This window comes from Corticium candelabrum, chromosome 7 (assembly GCF_963422355.1).
Source record: "Corticium candelabrum chromosome 7, ooCorCand1.1, whole genome shotgun sequence".
Taxonomy (NCBI): Eukaryota; Metazoa; Porifera; class Homoscleromorpha; order Homosclerophorida; family Plakinidae; genus Corticium; species Corticium candelabrum.
The window spans coordinates 8,349,211-8,370,809 of NC_085091.1; the positions used below are offsets into that span (position 1 = coordinate 8,349,211).

The window sequence follows — 21,599 nt, forward strand, 5'->3', positions numbered from 1 at the left end:
GTCATACAGGTTGAACTGTCAGGGATGAAGATCTTTCGACATTTTAATTTATGGTATGGTTATTCACTGATTACTTTGCTGCTGGTTGTATCTCTGAACTACCTGCCAATCTTCCAAGTTATGCTTCCAAGCATCAAGCAGTAGTTCAACGACCAAGAAAGCATGCAGAGTCAGTTGAGTCACTAAACTTGTACTGTACTGTACATTATTCATGCGGCTACAGCTACAGTTACATCTGAAACACTTTAAGTCTTTCTATTATATGAAAATCAGCTCCATGGACATCTCGACGTAGACACGGACAAGTAGATGTCCCTTGATTTGAAGCATGGCTGCCATTCACCCTTCCGCTGTACCTTCCATGCATCTAGTCCTCAACAAGTCCAACACATAAGTCAAAATAAGCGCCTCCTCGAACGCTTTCCACTGTCTAACCCCAATAAGGATAGCACGCCGCGCGCGCTAGCAAGCAAACTCCTCTCATATGACGTCAAATCGGCTTCTGACGTGGTCAGCAGTGCCTCATAGCTCGTCCACAAACAAGCTCCATACTTGTTGTCTACACGTCTCAGAGCTCGCATACGAACCCCCCGGGGAGCCAGGGACGCCACATAGCTCGGTCCATGACCACCGACGAGAGAAGGGAAACGTCGGCGAACAGATCGAGATTGAGATCGGTGGCCATGACGACCTACGAGTGTAAGAGTGCGAACGTTAAGAATTTTGATTCCCTGCATACGCTGCAACCGCAAAACTCACCGATGAAATTAAATGCGTTGCGACTTGAACGAAATAATCTAGGCATAGCTATTACTAATTTTGATATCAATACGCTTGCGTAACTTTGTACGCCCTACGCATGCGTATAACCATTCGAAGTGAGTCACCGCATCGTTTGCTTGGAGTGACTGTGTGATTTTCAGGTCGCATTGTGTTGTTGTTGTGATGGCGTCTTATTTTGACGAACATGACTGTCGTGGAGGAAGAAATCTCCTTCTTGAGTTTGTTAGGTGAGTATGCAAAAATCCAACTTGCGAGATTTTGTGTTCTGATGGCAGATCAATGCATAGCTGGCGAGTTTTGTTTGTTGTTGTTGTTATTGTTGTGTGCGTGCGTGCGTGCGTGCGCGCGCGCGTGTGTGTTGTATTCTTGTTCTAGTTTTATGTTGAAAGTGTCTACGTACAGCTTGTTTATCTGGAATTAAACATCATTTTTATTGTGTTTTTTAGGATTTACTTGCGAGGAGGAGAAATTGACTTGACAGGGTGAATTGTCATTTATTGCCACGTTTTCAGTACATACAATTATCGTTATTTTCTGAAACATACCGGTAGATCTCCACATACAGTACTAATGTATGTGGTATGGAAGTATTTATCCAAATGCATTATTCACAACCATATGACTCCTGAATGTGTCTATGTCCTGCAACAGAAACTTAGATTATGTCAAACCATGATTTTTGGCTCTTGCCATTTAGAGTGACTGAACGTCCTGCTCCCCCTGCTAGTCAAGCTGCCATTGCTAGCCTCTCCCGTGATGTTGTTGTGTCTTCTGATGTGGCACGAGCTGAGAAGTGTCCTGTGTGTTTGTTGCCGTTTGATGTGGATGAGGAAGTGGTGATGATGCCATGCAAGCACAGATTTCATAATGGATGCATCATTCCGTGGCTCAGTAAAACCAACTCGTGTCCGTTATGCAGATTTGAGTTGGCCACTGATGATCCAGATTATGAGAGTTACAGGAAGGAAAAGGTTTGATTAGTAATGGTGAATGAATATAATAGAGAATGGATATGACAATAAATAACTATAATAATGAGTTATAGTTGTCTTATCGTTATTGCCTGTTTACAGGAAAGATGCAAAGTTCGTGATCAGGAAATGGAAATACTGCATGATTCAATGTACAGTTGATCATAGACTGGCAGTATGATGAACACATTTGAGGCTTGTAGTATATCTAAAATACTTTCCTTTACTGATTGCTAGCCACAGTATTACATGAAATTACTGATGAAAATGTAGCAGCTACAGAGCAATTTAAATTAGGAATTAAATACAAAATTTCTAAGTGCACTTCTAGCCCACGTGGCACTTATTGTCAATGAGTTTTGCCTTAAATCAGGCTTGAATATGAAACAGTAAGAAGTGGTGTCAGAGCCACAGTTTGAGATATGCTGGTCACTTGGAGTACCAAAAACATGTCAAGTAGTATAGCATTGTAATTATATCGTTAAGTGCAAGATTGGTATACTACATGTATTAGCTACATGCCATGTCCAATGAGGTCAGTGTACAACACTGGGTGATTCTCCACAATATGCAATTAGCCAATCAATTGCCATCCTTACTGTGTACATTAAATACATACAAATTCCAGGAATGTGTGTTGACAATACATAAAAAGATAAACCAAATTGACTCTAGGCAGATTACCGATGACTCGATTAGATACAATAGAACCTCTTAAAAGAGATGTATCTTGTTTCTTGACTTTGTAGGATGTCTGTTTGTTGTCTATCTGTTTGTGTGTACACAGTATGCCCATACATTTATTCAAATTATGTGGAAACGAGTAGCTAATACACAACCAAAAATATAGAATATACTGTAGTGGCAATTATAAACTTCTGAGAGACTTGGAAGTGTTAGTTGAAACTAAAAGAACTCTAATTTAGTTTTGATCAAGCAATACATGACTGTCGCCAGCTGTTGCCAAGTATGTAGTACTACAATTCATTGTAGTCTCACAGTAATTTACAAAATTAAAACAGTCGGATCATTTTATTGCAATGCATAGCATCTACCATTTCATTGTTCAAATGCTGCAAGTCAACTCGTTATTCAATCGATTCACTGATAACAATGTACTGGTTGTTGTACTGCATTAGGAAAACAAGTTGTCAGCTAGTTGCTTGTTGCCTTGCTGGGCTATGACTTGGTAGAGTTGCTGTGCTGTTCCATTCTCTCCATGTTCAGCAAACCATTTTTGAATTGACATATGAATGATATAGAATTGATCTTTTACTGACAGTGACGGACCTGTGTCAACACATCACTTACTATGCACCTTGACATACTTAGAAATACAAATGCCTTCATCCATGTGGAACACAAATCATAGGCAAGTGCGCTCTAATGTAAGGCTCAAGTTTTCCTAGAAATGTGTGGGTTCCAATGCAAGGCAGTAACCTCAAGGTGCGTGAAAAAGATCGAGATTAAAGCATCTAATGTGCAGTTTAGGTGTACAAACAAATCGTCAGCTAATATAACCAGATATCTTTGCTAATGAATACAAAAAGTTGGAAACACTCCTGGATTTCCAGGTTCCTATACCACATCTCATGAATCTATTCTCTACACTTACTTTCAGAGGTGGGTTTGAGACTGTGATCTGTGTCTATCTCACGAAGAGTCCACTGTGGTAGTTTCTCCTTCCAGATCAAATCATGTCAAACAATTTAGAAATAAACAGTGAAAAGGTGAAACTTGGTACAGAAATGCTAGTTGCTGATCCTGCGGCTACAGAGTATGACTGAAATTTGGCAATCATGGCAGAGCGTTCCTAATTGTAACTGAATGTTAACATCTAGATCATTACTACTGCTGTAGCGATACACACATACCTGAATCAAAATAGAAGATTCATGTTCTAGGCCCTGTACAGCTTGTTCCAAAGTAGAACAATAGTCGTCTCTTGCTGATAGTTTCTCTTCCAATTGTACAATTTGCTCAATTTTTGTATCTATGTCCTTCGCACCAACACTACCAATACACTCAGATGTGCTATACTTAGTAAACATTTACCTTTTTGTAGTGGTAAACTTTCCTTTGAAGTGTTGGACACATGGTGCATCGACGTTCTGGCACCATTGATGGTGGAGTCTATTGTGAAGGTACAAAAGCAAAAAATCTCACAACCCTGCATGTACTTCTCAATAAACAAGTCATACATCCTGTAAAGATGCCGGATCTTGATCAGAAACTGCAAAAGTAGTGCAATATAGAGCCATGCTGACACATAAACCATATATTTGTACACACGTACACACACACACACACACACACACACACACACACACACACACACACACACACACTTGTTATGTGCATCGAGGCATAACAAATCAATTAATGCATGGTTGGGAGCCGTTATCCATGGGGCCTGGTCATGAGGGCCATTTTCTTCTGGATGATTACCTTTGGCTATCGCTAGATCTATTCTTGTAAAGCCCCTCATCACCCTCGTCAATAAACTGGCTATATCTCCCTACATATGCATAAACTTATCTGCAAATGCATTTAATTAAGTTATACCCTGTCGATGTGCTGAATGAGATTCACTTCCTGATGAAATTTGAAGGGCAGACATAGATGTGCTTTGTGGTGTACTGTGTCCTCCTTACAACAGTTTTACAAAAGCAATAAATATCACATGGTAAAATTCAGGTACAAAAACTTATTACGAGAAAATTGATGAAGGCTTGACAATGAGTTGCCAGAACCATAGACACTAGATGACAGCTTTCCCTGACCTTCAACCATATATCCCGAACGAAAAAAAGAACCTAGACATTGAGAAAATTAATGAGTTTCATTTGCTCCCAGAAGTGTGTCAGGTAAGTCTGTCTTGTCTTACTATCAACATCTTGGAAAGGACTAGCTTGCAACAAAGACGTTGAAGTCTGAACGTGAGAAAGATAAGGAGAACCTTTGCCATACCAGATGACAATTAGTGATGTCAGTTTGACATGAATCAGTACCAAGCAGACTATTTCATACTTGTAGAAATGGCCATAGACTTTCCAAACTTCAAAGAAACACTGGTATCTACAAGTTCGCGGGAATCGCTTGACTGCCCTGGAATCACTAGCTTCCGTATCAGATGGGTGCTGCTAGCACCTGCAATCAAATGTTAAACATAAGATTTATCTTTATAGCGTAACACCAAAAATTATACTTAATTCTATAGATCCAAAACAACACATAAAATCACAGAATGCCAACGCCTAAACAATTGTTCTGGTATACTTGCAATAGGGCGATATTTCCTGCTTACATGTGTGTGAGGTAAATGTTGTTAGTGCCGATATGTTTGCTCTATCAATGTCTGTCTGTCTAGAATGCTATGCTAAGCCTGTATTCGAATGGTAGATACAGTTTGTCACATAAAGGGCAAAATAATGCTGTTTCCATGATGGCTTTAGATTTGGTTAGATACCAAGGTACACATATGCATGTATACCCATACACACACACACACACACACACACACACACACACACACACACACACACACACACACACACCACACACACACACACACACACACACACACACACACACACACACACACACACACACACCACACACACACACACACACACACACACACACACACACACACACACACACACACACACACACACACACACACACAATATTTGTAATGGTATTGACAGCTAGCCTCCAGTCATGTTCGTTTAGTTGAACTAATTATTAATCTTTATTATTAGCAAGACTAAACGTGTATACACTACAGTATACAGACACACCTGACGAGTTAGACCAAGAATCGCTCTGTTTTCTTGGTTCCAGAATATCAGCGACGTGATCTTGTCCAGATTTTCTCAAACACTCGCAAAATAAGCTATAGCGACCGCTGGACTGACGCGGTAGGCGATCTACAAGCAATAAGTATACTTTACTGCTGTGGCTTTCGCTAGATCTGAGACGGTCATAGTCTTGGCTGTCAATGAAACCCTCTTGGTAGAGAATGCTTGTCAGAGTTTCGTTTAGTTCTAGTTTCTTTGACAGAGCCACGAAATTCTTCTGTAATGACGCCCAAGGATCATCACCCATACAGCTCCTATGTAGACAACTGAAAGTCGTTATTGCAGTGTCAGCATGACGTCTCGAAAGTACATTGTTGGTATGCAGTTTATGGTAGAGACGGCGACGCCCCACCATATCCTGAGGCTATACAATTTAGTTTACACTACTGTATGCAATAAAGCAACGACAACACCATGTGAATACATTTCAGGCATTTGTTTGAGTTTGAAGATGACTACCATACATTGCAAGCAGTTTACGGCTAAATAATAAGGTGGTAGACATATAAAGCTATAGCTTGATTACATGCAGTATGATGCATTACTTGTCTGCAAACTGCAAATCATGGAAGTGTTTTTGTCATATACAAATTCTTCACTGATCATATAGGGCGTCCTATACTGTATGTATACTGCTAGCAGCAATCTTCTCCCTTTTTCATGCTGATATATAACTACATTGCAAATGAAACAAATGAAGTCAGGTCTGACTAGCAGGGAGGCTTGATTGGTAGAGATTGAGACTAAACTTGTCTGATAAAAAGTGAAATTGATCTCTATGTGTACAAGACAAAATATTGGTAAGAATTTTGCCGTTTTCTTTGAAGAACGTATACCAAGATATCCACGATTCCATATCTTGGACTATTGATATTTATTATCTTCTATCTGTAGTTTTGGGCACCTCATTCAAAATTTGAGGAAGTGGTGAGAAGTATCCACAGATCTGTATTCAGCAGCATACTTCCAATCTTTGCTGAGCTCCCAATAGCGTTTTTCTCGCGTATGCTGTACAGATTTCTTGAAAGTCCTTCTCTATTGGCATCGTTGCTGTAATCTTTACCTCCCTGCTAGTTGGGTACATATGGCAGAAAGTAAATTTGAGTTTTTTTGTCTGGGCTTGTCTTTGGTATTGGGACATCCCGTGATACCTAGTGCACCTGGTTGAGATGTCAAATAACATTCGTACTAGAGCAAAATGTTATTGAATTTATACTGGCGGTGACTCATAATGAAACCGACAATTCGCCAAGTACATTCCCTGCTAATATCTTGTTTTACATCATATGTTAGTCAACTTTGCAAATACTTGTTACTCATTACAATGTTCTCTGTATGTAACACTGTCAGTGTTTCTTCTTCTGTCTAATTGTTGCTCCCTGTCCACAGAAAGGCTCAAATGTACTACACTGAACACAAACAAACAACACAATAAAGAGAAAACACCAAGCACACTTCACACATAACCAACTAACCTCTGCACTTTCTCCTTGTTCTTCAACTTTTGATATTGAAGCAGCTTTAGGAAAAGTGAGCTTTCCTTTCTTATAGTCATAGTTTGGAATACCTCTGAGATTGATTAGAGTCATTAACAGAAACAAAAGAGAGATTCGGTACCATATACCTTCTTGGACCACTAGTAGAAACTGATGCAACTGCTGGCAAACGCTTTGGTTTCTTACCATCAAGACGCTGTCCTGCACCAGTAAAAGCCTATACCAACCAACAAATCATCTACAGTAGGTACTGACAACTTCCACTTATTACTCGAAATTGGTCATCCACAACAGCAACTCCATCTGCCACTACATCATTAGTGATAGGTTTTGGCTTGACATATTCTGGCTCCTTGTAGCCAACAGGTGGAGCAAAGTCAACCTGCAATTTGAATAAGTCAACATAACTAACAGCGAAACCATTTGTATGTCTCATACATTCATATCACATTCAATAATTGACACGGCATCCCTTGGTTTTACCTCCATCACCATTAATTCATACGTCTGCACAACAAGTCATCAAAAACACAAATGATAGACCAACAGCAAATTCTAGCTGATCCCATTCTATCAACAACAAATAACAGTTGAGTTTATGAACAACCAACATTCATTGCTTGTTCACACATTCCAGGATTCCTAGGGTGCATTTCTTTTACCTAATCCAGCTAATCTAGATTAGATAGATTAGCTAATCCATCTACTCCGCGTATTGGCTGGATTAGCTGGATGAGCTGGATTAGGTAAGAGAAGTGCACCCTTAAACTGATGGTAGCACATGTCACAGCAGTGTCCATCTCACTACACATGATGTCTAACCACAAAATTAACATTCTTTTCTTTAATTAATAAGCAATAGCCATACCATTTAAGTCTGTCTAGTTTACTGTATATAACATTTCGAATGATAGACCTGACTAGTTTGGACAAACATAATGTAAGCCGAAGTGCAGACTAGCAAATGAACTTAAACACACCCACCTTGTTGTTGTATTGTATAGCCAAAAGATCATTCTTCGTTAAGCATGCAAATGATCGCAATGCATTCTCAAGACTGATTATATATGTCAAGGCATTAACACAATATGAATGAACATCACGTAACCCTTGAAGAAGGATACACAGCTTTAGGGTTAGTGATGTCCAAAAATTCTGTTTGCTGGGGTTGGAATTTAGAGAATGTGGCAACTGGTAATGCTGTGCTCTCTAGCTGAATGAGATCACCTTGTTCCAACAGTAAGTTACGCATCATCTGCAGAATGCAGTTGTCAATATATATACACGCACAAGTGATAAACAGACAAACAAACCACTTGCCCAATAAGGAAGATAAATTCGACCTTCATCAGCTACAAATTCCAATACTCCACAGTGAGTCACCCTATTCGACTTTTCATTTACAAGTTTGAACAACATGGGATAGACGATATTAAGACGAGCTACAACCAAGAAAACATCCGAACCACACCACAAACCAAATCATTCCATAATCTCTCACTAAGCTGATCCAAAGCCGATGGCGGCATTATAACTGCAATAAACCACATCATCAACAATGGAACCACGTGACGTCTCTCTGTCTGCCTATACTTTTCCCTCCTCGTTCTACGTCTTGCCGTTCAGCTCCTGGCAATAAAAGAACAGAGAAAGCTCTGTATGTCTGTCTGAAAACGCCACCGCCAGGACGAGGAAACCCTTCTGGCACACCATCTCCAAACAAACCGAAACCACCAAATACAGCCTAACGAAAGTAAAATGTTTAGTAGCTGTCACCTCATGAGGACCAACGACACAAGATATTATGACGATACAAAAAAACTATTATGTGACAACTGGACATACCATATAGCCAAAATTACAGCGACATTTCAGAAGAAGTAAACTTACAATCACGAAGTTGATATCAAAGGTACTCTCAAGGACCGGACGTCGCATTTGTGGGCTTGCACGTTAACATTGGTCCGTACGGCTCTTCCGTTGATCTACAGAATGACGTCTACTAAACTACCTTTACCCACAGGCATAAAGTTTGTTTTCGGAGGCACAGCAGGGCAAGTGCATTTGGGAAATTACGTCAGAAATGTAGGAATTAAATTGTGGAAATTCTGTACAACTGTAGCATGTCAGCCACAATGTTTGTGCATCCATTCGATTTAGTAAAGAGCAGAATGCAATTGAGTGGTGCGTTCGACACTACAATGTGACAACGATAAGTTGCATGCGTTGTAGCTAACTAGAAATTGTTGCGTTCATTTAGGCGAAGGCGGTGCTGTAAAGAAGAACAAGACCAGCTTTCACGCATTAGCACGCGTACTTAGAAATGAAGGCTTTCTTGGCTTGTACACTGGGTAATTTTGGCTGTACACGTACACTATTAAATTACTTAATTAAACTCATTTTATATAACAATATATATATATATATAATTATTATATACCATATATATAAACGTATATAAATAAGTTTAATTGCAACTGTGCTGTAGGTTGACAGCTGGCCTTTTCCGACAAGCAACATATGCTACAACTCGTTTAGGTGTCTATACAACACTGTTTGATATGATGCAAAGGTATAAATGACTGCTCATTATTAATAAATAATTTAATTGAAACACTCGTGTACTGTTTGCTACTTGCATGGTAACATGATATACTGTTCATATTTTAATGTAGTCCTGATGGTCAACCACCGAGTTTTACGACGAAGATTTTATGTGGTAGGATGGGACTCAACAGGAATGCTGTGTAATTTTTTCTGGTTAAGTGACTGTGCATGAAATGCAGGAATAACTGCTGGTGCTTTCGGTGCAGTTGTTGGTACTCCCGCCGAAATATCACTTATAAGAATGACTGTAGATGGCAGGTTGAGGGTACTGATTGGCTATTTACGTTTTCTGAATGATTGTTATCTTTCTTGCAGTCTTCCACTTGAGCAGAGACGTGGATACAAAAATGTATTCAATGCCTTGTATAGGATTTGCGTAGAAGAAGGTGTATTCACAATGTGGAGGGTCAGAAAACGTTTTGGTTTAACTTAATTAAACTATAGGCTGTTGACACACTGTTAATTGAAGTGGGATTTAGGGTTGTGGTCCAACTGTGTTTCGTGCAATGGTTGTGAATGCAGCTCAGCTAGCTACGTATTCTCAATCAAAGCAGCTTTTGTTGTCAACAGGTAAGATACAGAGAGAGATATGGCTTGTAGTGTGTTATGTTTGGTCACTTTCATCACTAGATCTAATTAATTAGAAACACAACTTTCTGTTTGTTTGTTTCATGCAGTATAATTCTAGAATGATTTGCTCAAGATTTCAGATAGATACAGCTAGATTTTGATTTTGGGGACTTTTCCCAACTTTGACAGGGGATGGCTAAATATGTAAGACTAAATATGTAAGACTTGTTGGTTTGGGGTGTTTGGGGAATTGTTTGGGGGATTATTTGTTTTCAATATAAAAATATATAAATTAGAAACGCAATGGAGTATCATGTAATATAGCCTAAACTGCACTTTGTGATAAAGTGATGATTTATGTCATTCAACTTTTTTGGTCAGCCTTCAATGACCAAATGCAAAGTGACTTCACAGCATGTGAATTTTAAATTTTTGAAATTTGTTTTTGGCTTTATTAATTTGCTTTATTGGAGACATGCAAGACTTTTAATTTTTACCACCAGAAACTGCAATTGATGCATACATGCTCTACAGTTGTATAATTGTGTTCTGTTTTAGGTTTTTTTAAAGACGGCATCAGTTGTCACTTCTGTGCAAGCATGATTAGTGGCTTTGTGACAGCTTTATCATCTATGCCTCTGGATATTGCTAAAACTAGGATACAAAACATGAGACATGTTGACGGCATTCCACAGTATCGAGGAGTTCTGGTAGGACTTCTGTAATTTCCTCTAATTAAGCACTCTTTTTGACTTTGATGAAGTTTTACAATTTTTGTTTATTTGAAATTGCTAGTTAGCATTTGTGGTCTTCTCCTAGACATTAACTTTCTTTTCATTTGCTTTTTGACCACGTGTTGGCCACAATGAAGTTTGGCAGTTTTGAGGCTTTTTTAGTGTTTTTTAGTGAAGCAGGATATTGACTATTAAGGCCTGTCCACACTAGACCAGAATGGATCGCGATCGGATCGCGATTCGATCGCGATCCTGCCGATCGCGATCCGATCGGGATAGCGAGCGTCCACACTGCACTTTGAAAACGATACCTCCGCCTCATTTCGCTATCACGTGACTGATGACCGATGTGTATGTGTGGTTTCTTTGCTTGTAGAAAGCGTTGATACAGCGACGTAAGGTGAGCGAGAACAAAGACGAGTGAGGAGTGTTAGATGTTCCGACTACACGCGTAGCGTACGTGAAGGTAACGCCCACTATTTCTAATTGGATTCAACCGATCGCGATCGGATCGCGATCGAATCCACCTCGCGATGTGGATCGGACGGATCGCGATCGAGTTGCAAGTGTGGACAGCGTTGCGGTTGGATCGCGATCGGATCGCGATCGGATCGCGATCCAGTTGCCAGTGTGGACAGGCCTTTAGTCTTTTCAACTTTGAGAGACACACTTGAGTGAGTGTGGTATTTTGTGGTAACCTGCGTGGCATTCTTTATTGCTCAAATCTATCTAAAGCTAACATTTTATAATTTATATAATTGTTGGCAGGAGACCAGCCTGACTTGAGAGTTTTGCTTTATGAGTCCTACTTACCTTTGAAATGTCATTGGTTTGTTGGTACATGTATTGCAATTATTTTTAATTTGTTGTGTCAAATCAAATAGTCATAATGTTAGAAAAAATGTGTGGCAATTAGTTGTTTGCTAGACGAAATGACCACATGGCTGGACAACCATGATTGACTTGTAGAGTCAAGCTGATTATAGGATACATCTTTGCAGGATTGACTTCTTGGACATTCACATCTATGGACCCAATAGTGTTTGTGTATGACTTTATTATGCAATTGCAGGATGTGTGGGTGAAGACTGCTCATCAAGAAGGCTTTCGCAGTCTTTGGAAAGGTTTTAGTCCATATTATTTGCGTATTGGACCTCATACTGTTTTGTCCTTCATCGTTTTGGAGCAGCTGAAGAAGTTATATTATGTATTATGACCTTGTATTTGTTTAATTTTTAATTTTTAATTTTGACATGATAATTGAAAGACTTAAATCAAACTTTAAGGTGTTAGTGTAATGCGCGCGCAAACCACACACTCACCATGCCACACCACACCACACCACACACTAGTAGCTACCTGCAGGGCTACCACACACCACACACATATTATTTCAGCTATATGAGCCATAAACGGGACTTTGTAAAGGTTAGGAGATTTGGCGAGTAGGATACTCAAAGTGTATAGCTGACTTCTGGTTTGTGACTGTGTGGATGTGTGGATGAGTGACTACTAAATTTTTTTTAAAGTGACCAATGAGCTCTGCAGCATAGAGATCGTACGGTACCGTTTGAACAGTTATTATTAACAGTTATGGAACAAATATTCCCTATACATATATATATATATATATATATATATATATATATATATATATATATATATATATGTAGCAGTAGCATAATGAGTTTTAGAAATAAAGTAGGATATTCCCCTCTGCCATTGGCTAGCTAGTCACATGTTATATCCCTGACGTCAGAAACGCTCTAGAGAAAATGCCTTATGAAAAGTGGAACAAATTAACTAACTAACCAACTTCTAGTAATAATAATACAGTATAGTTCACTTTCTACCATGAGAAGAGGAAATTAGATATCCAATTCTAGCAGAGGGGAATACCCTATTTTGACTATGGCAAACTTTTTTTACTCATTGACTGTTTGCGTCTAGATAGCAATGCCTAAGCCAGTGAAATTTAAAGATACTAGACAATCTATATGTATGCTGCAGAGAATAGTAAATTGGCTAGAAGACGTAGAAGCATGTCTTAATTTTAGCACTAGCCCTTGTACAATTTATCACGCCCAGGTGTGACCTTTGCACTAATGTCACGCCTATAATATTCTAGCGCGCGCGCGCAAGAAAGTTCTCGCTTACGTATAGTTGCAACTGCAGCCACATTTTAGAACTTAAAAAACGTATTTCTACGTGTTTGGAAAGCATATTAATTGTGCTTTCATATGATACAGTTTCTGTAACTATTGGCAACTGTTTCAATATTTGATTTCGATTTGTTGATGCTAGTCTAATTACTTGACAGCAAAACTTCAACTCAACACATCTATTCCAATTATATCTGTATGCCTTGCGCGTAAAATTTCTTATTCTGTACATATATACTTCTTAGTGACATTACGTCAACTAAAAGCTAAGTCTACTTGACATGTATATATACAATAAATACAAAACAGATAGATAAATATATATGCAAATATATATATAAAATTATATATACAAATACAAGTGATTGCTCACCAAGCACCTAATGTCACAAATGGTATGTTGCAAAGCAGCGTCTGTTAGCGGATGACACACAGAGGGGTACGTTGCATTCTTGACACCGATACCGTGTTTTGGTGTGTTTTCTACCTTCACGGTAGCAAACAATGCAACGTACTAGCCGCTCTGTTACAATCGGGATGTGTGAGCTTTGCTGAGGGTTTGGCTGTTGTTGTTGTTGTTGCTGCTGTTGTAAGTGTTGTTGTTGTTGTTGTTGCAATTGTTGTTGTTGCTGTTGTATGAGTTGTTGTTGTAAGAGTTGTTGTTGCATTTGTTGTTGTTGCATTTGTTGTTGTTGTTGTACGTCTTGTTGATGTTGCATTTGCTGTTGATGTATTTGTTGTTGTAATATTTGTATGTCTTGTTGATGTTGCATTTGTTGTTGATGCATTTGTTGTATATTTTGGTTGTCTTGGTGATGTTGCAATTGTTGCTGTAATATAATGCGTTGCAGTTCTTGTATTTGTTGTTGATGCTCGTAATCGAGTTGAGGCCGAACCTGTACCACCCTTTTGTTTGATTCACAATATCGTGGTACAGGTTCGTTAATATCGATTCCAGCCAACCCTCGCATAAGCTCACACCTGAAGACTTTCTGCGTATACTGCCCTTTCCTCTTGAGAAGTGGATCTTGAGGATGTTGTTTTTGAAGGGCAGTAAACATGATGTAGCTGTTGAATACGGCCAAGTCAATCATGTGCAGAAAGATCTTCTTCCAGTACTTGAGGCTCTTGTGCAGGACTTCGTAGTATTTGATCATCTGATCCGATTTGTCTACTCCGCCCATGTGCACATTATAGTCACCAATAGCCTCAGGTCTGGAAATCGTGATCTTGTGGTGCCCGTCATACTTTGCACGATCCTTGGTAAATCTGTCGCAGGGAGTATAACGGTGTCCAGAATGAAGGGTGCTCATAACCGTCACCACGCTTCGGTCCACCCACTGAATCACCAATAGTTCTTCATCGCGGTGATAGCGAAATGAACCTAAAAGAAAACTATTAATTGTATTTGCTAATAAAATTAATTGCTATGGTTACCACGTGGTGACTTGCCAAAGACTCTTGGCGTTTTCATTTCTGGAGGAACACCCTTCCTATTTTCCTGGACTGTACCACAAGCCATCGTACCCCGATTGTAAAGCTCCTTGAACAGAGGTCCTGATGTGTAGAATTGATCTGTGTATACAGTGTACCCCTGGTCAAGGAGAGGATCCATCATACGCATGACCGTACGATGGATCACACTTGTGTCATCCGCTGGTTGACGTGTCGTCTTCCGTCGTTTCCGAGCCGAGCCAGCCGATCTTGATGTGGTTGCAGCAGTTGTTGTTGTCGCAGCAGTTGTGTTTGTTGCTGCTACTGTTGTTGCTGCAGCGTTGCAGCAGTTGGTGTTGTTGCTGCTGCTGCTGTTGCTGCAGCAGTTGTTGTTGTTGCTACTGCTGTTGCTGCTGTCGTCGCCGCATCCGATGATTGTCGCTCTTTGCCCGTGTATATCTCGAAGTTGTATGTGTAGCCGGAGATTGAATCGCATACACAATACAACTTCACTCCCCACTTGACGGGTTTGTTCTTTATGTATTGCCTAATAACAGCAAAAATAATTTAGTCAATTTCTAATTTTTATGTTAGAAATTTCTACATACCTAAAGCCAAAGCGACCTTTGGCTTTAACCATTCGCTCGTCAAGTGAGACACGGGCATGGGGCTGACCATATTTCATGCAGTTGAAGCGCATGGCCTCAACGAGGCCTCTGACTTTTCTCAATGGGTCAGTCCCTCGGTCCTTGTCAGTGCGAGGATTCTCCATCTGCAGGACCGACATTATAGCGACAAAACGATTGCGTGACATGAACCGTCTGGCCCACAATCCGTGGAATGGAAAGGTTGTGGACCAGTATTCACAGAGCTCGGGAACCTTATAAATACATATATAATTAAGGAGAAACTACTAAGGAATTTTGCTATAGTACATACCTTTACAATTCCCATGTATATTATGAGCCCTATGAATGAGTTCATCTCCGCAAGCGTCACTGAACGAAAACTCCCCTCTCCTCGGCGCCCTTCTGATCTTCCACGATAAGTCTTTTTGCAACTGTCTTCACCGTTGATATTGCTGTTTCTAAAAATCATTATAATGTATTATATAACAAACGCACACAAAAGACATCAAACACATACATTCTGATAGTCTCCAGCATATCATCGGTGAAGAACAGTTTGAAGACTCCAAGGGCGTCAGTTGGATATGTTGGAGGAGGGTAGAATCCAGGTTGCCTGAATGGTTGAAACGGTGGTAGATTCAATTGATATGTATCAATAGGTGGATATTCAGACAACTCCTGGACGTTCAGTGGTTCGGAGCGGCGATCAAGGTGTTCGGCTGGCTCAGGCTCGGAATCAGACGACTGCTGCTGTTGCAACTGTCGTTGAGGCCGACGAGTGGCTATCCTTAGCCGTTGACGTGGCTGACGAGGCTGACGAGGACAACGACGAGACCTTGAGGTTGACAATGATGACGACGAAACAAAAGATGGGCTGGAAGGTAGTAGAACTGGAGGTGGTGTAGTAGAGTGAGACGGAGATGAAGGAGGTGGCAAAGAATGCTGTTGAGGTGAAGGAGGGCTAAGAAATGTATAAAGATATTAGAAAATGTTTGCATGACAGCAAATTATTAGGTCTGCAAAAGATCACATCCGGGTACCTACCCATAGCAACCACGACATACGTGTGTTGCTATGCGCATAACTCAAAATCTTTACAGCATAAACAGCTAACTTGCAAACAATTTACAAGAAACGGTCTAATAAACAGCGCATCGCGACAAAACGAAAGAATTACATACATAACTGTTTTACTTACAGAGTGTCGTCATCGCTGTCAACGTGAACGGGAAGATCTTCCTCGTTGAGCGTAGCAGCTTCGTCTGGTAAACTAAGAAATACATATAATATTAGGAAAATGTTTGCAGATTGATATATATTGCGTTTGCAACAAACACATCCGGGAACGTAGCCATAGCAACGTCGACAAACACTGTTACTATGCGAATATCTTAGATTCTTTCCAACGGTCAACGCCCAAACTTTCAAAACACTTCCCAAAACGTTTACTGAACAGCATATAGCAAAGAAACGGCAAAATTTTACCTCTAACCGTTAGACTTACAGAGTAGCGTCATCGCTGTGTTCGCTTCCGGGAAGATCTTCCTCGTTCTCAGTCTCGTCGTTGTCCGGTGACGAGTCAGACGTTAACAAAGCGTCGTCCTCGTCTGAAACCTCGTTGGCCGTCGTTTCACATTGAAACCGCACCGCCAGATCAGTGGCAAACAAAGAACCAGGGAAGCCACTGCAGCGCTCAGACATCGTGGTCTGCAAAAATTCCTACTAAGCCGCATACGCCGCTAAAATTATACCCGTATGCATGGACACGCCCAGAGGGTGTGTCTAACGGCTAAAATATTTTGATTGGCTAACAAAGCTGACCAAGACAAATATTCAATGGCGAAGTCACGTGGGCGGAAGTGATGGGTGTGACGTCAACACAACTTGCGATATCTGGCGATTGATAGAACGTAGAAGGCTGAAAGTAAGCTCATTCGAAAGAGAATTTATTAGCGATTCGTTTAGGCTATAATTTAAAAATAAAAAGGAAGGATCCGTTCCGGGAAAACGGCCCGATCTAAACCGGGTACTAACCGGAGGCGGAGATAAGGTGAGCACGTGATCCCACGCCCACCTAAAGTACGCGCACGTAATAATTGACGGTCGGTGAAGGGCTAGCCCTTCAGCTACCTTAGGATTCCGGCTATCACGTGTCACTATTATATCACTATCACATATCACCAAGAATGTTAATTTAACGTAGCGCGCGCACGTAATCTACATTCCAGTTGCCAATTATTAGAACTGTAGCCACAATATAGAAGCAAAAATTACAAAACACACACCGTTGAAAAGCCTGTTAATTGCGCTTTCGAATGATACAATTCTCATAGCTATTGATGATTGTTTCGATGCGTTCATGTCAAGTTCCTGTTTACGCTACACTAATTGAGTCGCCGCTGTCTTCACAATAGAAAAGATCTGCTTTCTTGTACGTTGCAATGCCGTCTGGAGAGCTAATAAACATATAGAATATTAGAAAACGGTTGGAACGATTGTTCTAGACATCATTTCCTAACCAAAACATACGGGTAAATAGCCATAGCAACAGAGAACAAGCGGTTACTATGGGCATAACTCAAATAATCCCCAACGGCTGGCGGCCAAACATGCAACACAGCTACAAAAACGCTTACTGAAAAGATGTTGCAAAAAAACGAAACGTTTAGACATGACAATGATGTACTTACAGCGCAGGCGTGTCATCGCTGTCTTTACAAACGGAAATCTCACTCGTTCTCCATTGTATCGGCCTCAAATGATGCTTTCGACACGAAACACACGTAAGAAACGTTTGAATATGTTGTTTCTGCCTCCAAAGTATTGGCGAAATGCTTTCGAAGAACAATGGACGACCAGACCACCATGCAGCGTCTCGGCAAAATTGTGACGAAGCCGCATGCGCTGTTAAAATCTTTCCCGTATGCATAGACACGCCCAAAGGGTGTGTCTAACGGCTACAAATATTTTGATTGGCTAACAAAGCTCAGAAGGACGGATATTCAATGGCAAAGTCACGTGGCCAGATGTGACCATGGGTGTGACGTCAACATAACTTGCGATATCTGGAGATTGATAGAACGTAGACGGTTGAAAGTAAGCTCATTCGAAAGAGAATTTATTAGCGATTCGTTTAAGCTATAATTTGAGAATAGAAAGTAAGGATTCATTTCGGGAAAACGGCCCGATGTAAGCCGGGTACTAACCGGATGCGGAGATAAGGGTGAGCACGTGATTTCACGCCCCCAAAAAGTACTCGCAAGTGAACTGTCACTGTCTAGTAAGTTAAAATTACAGTTCTGCTTGAAGCGAAGTGACACGCCCAAAATATTTGGGTATAGTCTCCCCCAGCCAGTCTCCCCCAGCCAGTCTCCCCCAGCCAGTCTCCCCCAGCCAGTCTCCCCCAGCCAGCCTCCCCCAGCCAGCCTCCCCCAGCCAGCCTCCCCCAGCCAGCCTCCCCCAGCCAGCCTCCCCCAGCCCCCATCCTTCTATTGGCTTTATTTAGCCATCTACAGTCAAATCTCTAATTTAGGTGCCCCTGAGAAGTAAGTGATGAAAAGGCGCCTGTGCTAGAGACCTCTAATAGTTAGAGCATAGTTGTAGGGATGTGTTGTTAGTGACCCCTAAGCTTGAGGGCTTGTCAACAGATATTGAAGCCTGAGGGCTTGTCAACGAGATAATTGATGCAGCCAAAGTGGAAGTCAATTATCAAGTTGGTAAGCCAAACTTTTGGCGCCTTATAATAGGCCTAAATAAATAGAGCTACTTCTGGTATCATGTGACATGCCAGACATTTTATAATTTTAGTGATACCATCCTATCACAGTTTAATCAATAATGGAGCTCTATGGCATGCACAAACAGTATCACTGACAGTGTCTTTGACAACAACTAGAAGCCAGTTAGTCTTCATACAGTCATTAGATACTTGATTATCAGATATCTGATGACTGTATAGTGACTAAACTAATAGTCATTGTCAAAGACACCGTTTACCACTTCCATATCACCCGCGTTCCAGAGCAATATTTATTGCCCCATAGTCCGTCGGCCAACCCCCCAAAAGACGCTTCTTTATGAAGTTGCGTAGCCCCCCCAAGCCCGGGGAAGTTTTGATAACTCTAAAAGATAAAGTAGTATGACAGAAGTCCAACTGCACTTGTTTGCCTCTCCATACCGGGGCCGTTAGGTAGCAGCACGTCAACAACAAAATTTAGGGGCGTGGCACACACGTCAGTAGACCGAGCTTGGTAACTCTGTTGTCGACAGAGCACTCCAAATGGGTAAAAGCACATCATGCAAACTACTGAGGCATAATGCATCCATTGTGAACATGTTAGCTCGCAGCATTAGCCAAATAGCTTACGATATAATATCACACGTGATCACATGACACGCGATGACGAAACGTTTTGAGTTGTGCGTCTGTCAACTTTTCTAGAGACCTAAACTAAACCAGATTGCTCATTAGCAGTTCAACTTCTATTGCGGCAGCAGTAGAACAAACTGTAAGCAAATAGAAAGCCGTACCAAAGATGTCCCGGCAAGCAAGCATCACGTAGAATGAAAGCGCTGCACAGCTACCTTGTTGTGGACTATGAAACGATGTCTGCTGTTCTCCTACGAATGGAAATCAACGGTCTTTCTGTAGTACTCTTGTCCAACCTCAAGTCTCAGACACGTGGCCTCATGACCTCGTCGCTTTGTCATTTGGCTGCCTTCATAAGAGTCCAAATTATTTTCTGAACGTGTGGGAAACAAGTAACACGCCAAACAGACGATGATCTGCGTTTATTTACGTAACCTCGTGTAAAGAATTGTGATGCGGGGGCGTAATGACTACTTCCGGTACCGTGATCGAAGTCTAATACCAAACCGAACGTCAGAGATTTATTGTTGCATTATTGTTGACCTTGGCAGATCTCAAATTCAAAATCATTTCGCAGTTTTGTTTTGAATATCATCAGATGTCTTTGCAGAGAGCAAAGATAGCAAAAATTGACTCTGAGCACTGCCTATGCCATATTTGTCATGATATTACCGGTCCTCTCACGGCTCTTACACAAACCAGTTGGAGAACGTTGCAACATGCAGCAAGCATTTCCCTAGACGACGTCTTTACGGTTCCTCAGAATTCTTGCACAGATGAATCGAAACCGATAGGAGCTTATCACAGACAATGCTGCCAAGCATACACGAACAAAAAGGCTTTAGACAAACTTCAGTGCAGCCGAGATGTTAGCATCTTTGAAAGTAGTTTAATAGCAGAGTCGCATAATATTCTTTGCAAATCCACAAACTGTAACGGAATCGGAACTGGTCACGTCTGCTACTGTGCCCCAAGAGATTCTTCTGAGAAAAGTAGCTCTATCGTTGCATGACGAAGGCAAACTGAACATACAAACAGAAGAATATGAAGACGACCAAGACCTGCATTTAAGGCCAGAAGCTTTGACAGTAACATGGATGTTTTGTTTAAGAAATGTCAACCTTACGTTTGTAATTATAAGATCTACGGTTACCATGACGTCGCCACCGACATTAATACTGTGAGGTATTCCTTATTTTGTGCAGCACAGCTTCCTCCTACCCAAGACGCTCTGAAGATACATATCAAGCAAGCAAATTATCAGGCTGGTGTATGGCGACGTGCAATGGAAGCTAATCCTGATATACCATCTTTCCACAATCAAGGTTGGCAGATTGGTGATGACAATGAGGCAACTATTGAATGGACAACGAAGCCACCGGCACCTGTTGACGTTTTGAAACTGATCAGTTGCAGCTGTAAAATCTGGGTGCAGCTCTAATTAGCTAAGCGCTGCTCTTGCCAGCGAAGCTGCTTGCCATGTACAGATGTGTGCCAATTCGACAATTGTGAAAACCCTATTCCGCGTGAAGTTTTTCAGGCTGCTTCCACTATAGCATCTGCGAATGAGTTTGCAGCTGATAATTTTGATGCAAACTCTAGTGATAAACATGATGAGTAGGTGGCTCTTTACATTTCATTGGTTATTAATTAATTATGTGTAGGTTCTCTATGAAATCATTAGTCCACTAGCTAGTGACTAAAATGACTCTGAGCGATTTAGTACAGCCGTAAATTTAGGCAATTTATGTCAGTAACGCTTACGACCAGTTTTCGATGGTCTTATGTTAATTATTGTACACTTGTACTAACGTCTAGATAGTTAGTATTACAAGTACGTGCCGTACATCCGGGAGTTTGTCACGACTTGTGAGGTATTTACTGTCTTCCCAAACGCCCAGGGTCACGTTACTGTTGCAAGGCAGTCAAATGCAGCAGAACAAGTGTAACAACAGTGTAGGAGTTTTCTTTCATCAACAGA

The 21,599-nt window shown here is 40.8% G+C and overlaps 5 protein-coding genes and 1 long non-coding RNA gene across 7 annotated transcripts; 2 read left to right on the forward strand and 4 right to left on the reverse strand.

The window, feature by feature from the left end:
* Positions 1-111: 111 nt before the first annotated feature.
* On the reverse strand, positions 112-910 carry LOC134182008 (uncharacterized). The gene is made up of 2 exons (XR_009970248.1): positions 760-910; positions 112-691 (listed from the first exon to the last, which is right to left on the reverse strand). It is a non-coding gene; the product is annotated as an uncharacterized LOC134182008 (long non-coding RNA).
* On the forward strand, positions 485-2,078 carry LOC134182006 (E3 ubiquitin-protein ligase RNF181-like). Its single transcript, XM_062649317.1, has 5 exons — positions 485-699; positions 924-1,010; positions 1,230-1,265; positions 1,481-1,754; positions 1,857-2,078. Exons 1-5 carry the CDS (start codon positions 485-487, stop codon positions 1,914-1,916), a joined length of 672 nt encoding a protein of 223 aa, XP_062505301.1. The 3' UTR covers positions 1,917-2,078.
* A 454-nt stretch (positions 2,079-2,532) lies between these two features.
* Positions 2,533-5,900, reverse strand: LOC134182596 (uncharacterized). Its single transcript, XM_062650024.1, has 11 exons — positions 5,558-5,900; positions 4,785-4,904; positions 4,642-4,713; positions 4,469-4,570; positions 4,320-4,403; positions 3,956-3,987; positions 3,810-3,887; positions 3,629-3,754; positions 3,499-3,567; positions 3,370-3,436; positions 2,533-3,044 (listed from the first exon to the last, which is right to left on the reverse strand). The coding sequence occupies exons 1-11, from the start codon at positions 5,862-5,864 to the stop codon at positions 2,890-2,892; spliced, it is 1,212 nt and encodes a 403-aa protein (XP_062506008.1). The 5' UTR covers positions 5,865-5,900; the 3' UTR covers positions 2,533-2,889.
* A 974-nt stretch (positions 5,901-6,874) lies between these two features.
* Positions 6,875-9,019, reverse strand: LOC134182109 (ubiquitin recognition factor in ER-associated degradation protein 1-like). Its single transcript, XM_062649448.1, has 11 exons — positions 8,959-9,019; positions 8,707-8,857; positions 8,615-8,647; positions 8,434-8,555; positions 8,238-8,368; positions 8,098-8,170; positions 7,552-7,620; positions 7,385-7,495; positions 7,242-7,330; positions 7,093-7,186; positions 6,875-7,026 (listed from the first exon to the last, which is right to left on the reverse strand). The coding sequence occupies exons 1-11, from the start codon at positions 8,959-8,961 to the stop codon at positions 6,964-6,966; spliced, it is 939 nt and encodes a 312-aa protein (XP_062505432.1). The 5' UTR covers positions 8,962-9,019; the 3' UTR covers positions 6,875-6,963.
* Positions 9,020-9,024: 5 nt separating this feature from the next.
* Positions 9,025-12,322, forward strand: LOC134182108 (mitochondrial 2-oxoglutarate/malate carrier protein-like). 2 transcript variants are annotated; one of them, XM_062649447.1, is made up of 10 exons: positions 9,025-9,167; positions 9,236-9,297; positions 9,374-9,464; positions 9,602-9,685; positions 9,789-9,832; positions 9,900-9,978; positions 10,036-10,126; positions 10,200-10,290; positions 10,849-11,000; positions 12,097-12,321. In XM_062649447.1, the coding sequence occupies exons 1-10, from the start codon at positions 9,106-9,108 to the stop codon at positions 12,238-12,240; spliced, it is 900 nt and encodes a 299-aa protein (XP_062505431.1). In that variant the 5' UTR covers positions 9,025-9,105; the 3' UTR covers positions 12,241-12,321. The 2 variants fall into 2 exon arrangements, with proteins under 2 accessions (XP_062505431.1, XP_062505430.1); XM_062649446.1 differs by having other exon boundaries at positions 9,900-10,126; positions 12,097-12,322.
* Positions 12,323-13,374: 1,052 nt separating this feature from the next.
* LOC134181827 (piggyBac transposable element-derived protein 4-like) lies at positions 13,375-16,950 on the reverse strand. The gene is made up of 9 exons (XM_062649094.1): positions 16,754-16,950; positions 16,448-16,519; positions 15,767-16,210; positions 15,560-15,707; positions 15,229-15,500; positions 15,015-15,167; positions 14,624-14,889; positions 14,083-14,570; positions 13,375-13,410 (listed from the first exon to the last, which is right to left on the reverse strand). The coding sequence occupies exons 1-9, from the start codon at positions 16,948-16,950 to the stop codon at positions 13,375-13,377; spliced, it is 2,076 nt and encodes a 691-aa protein (XP_062505078.1).
* Positions 16,951-21,599: the final 4,649 nt, after the last annotated feature.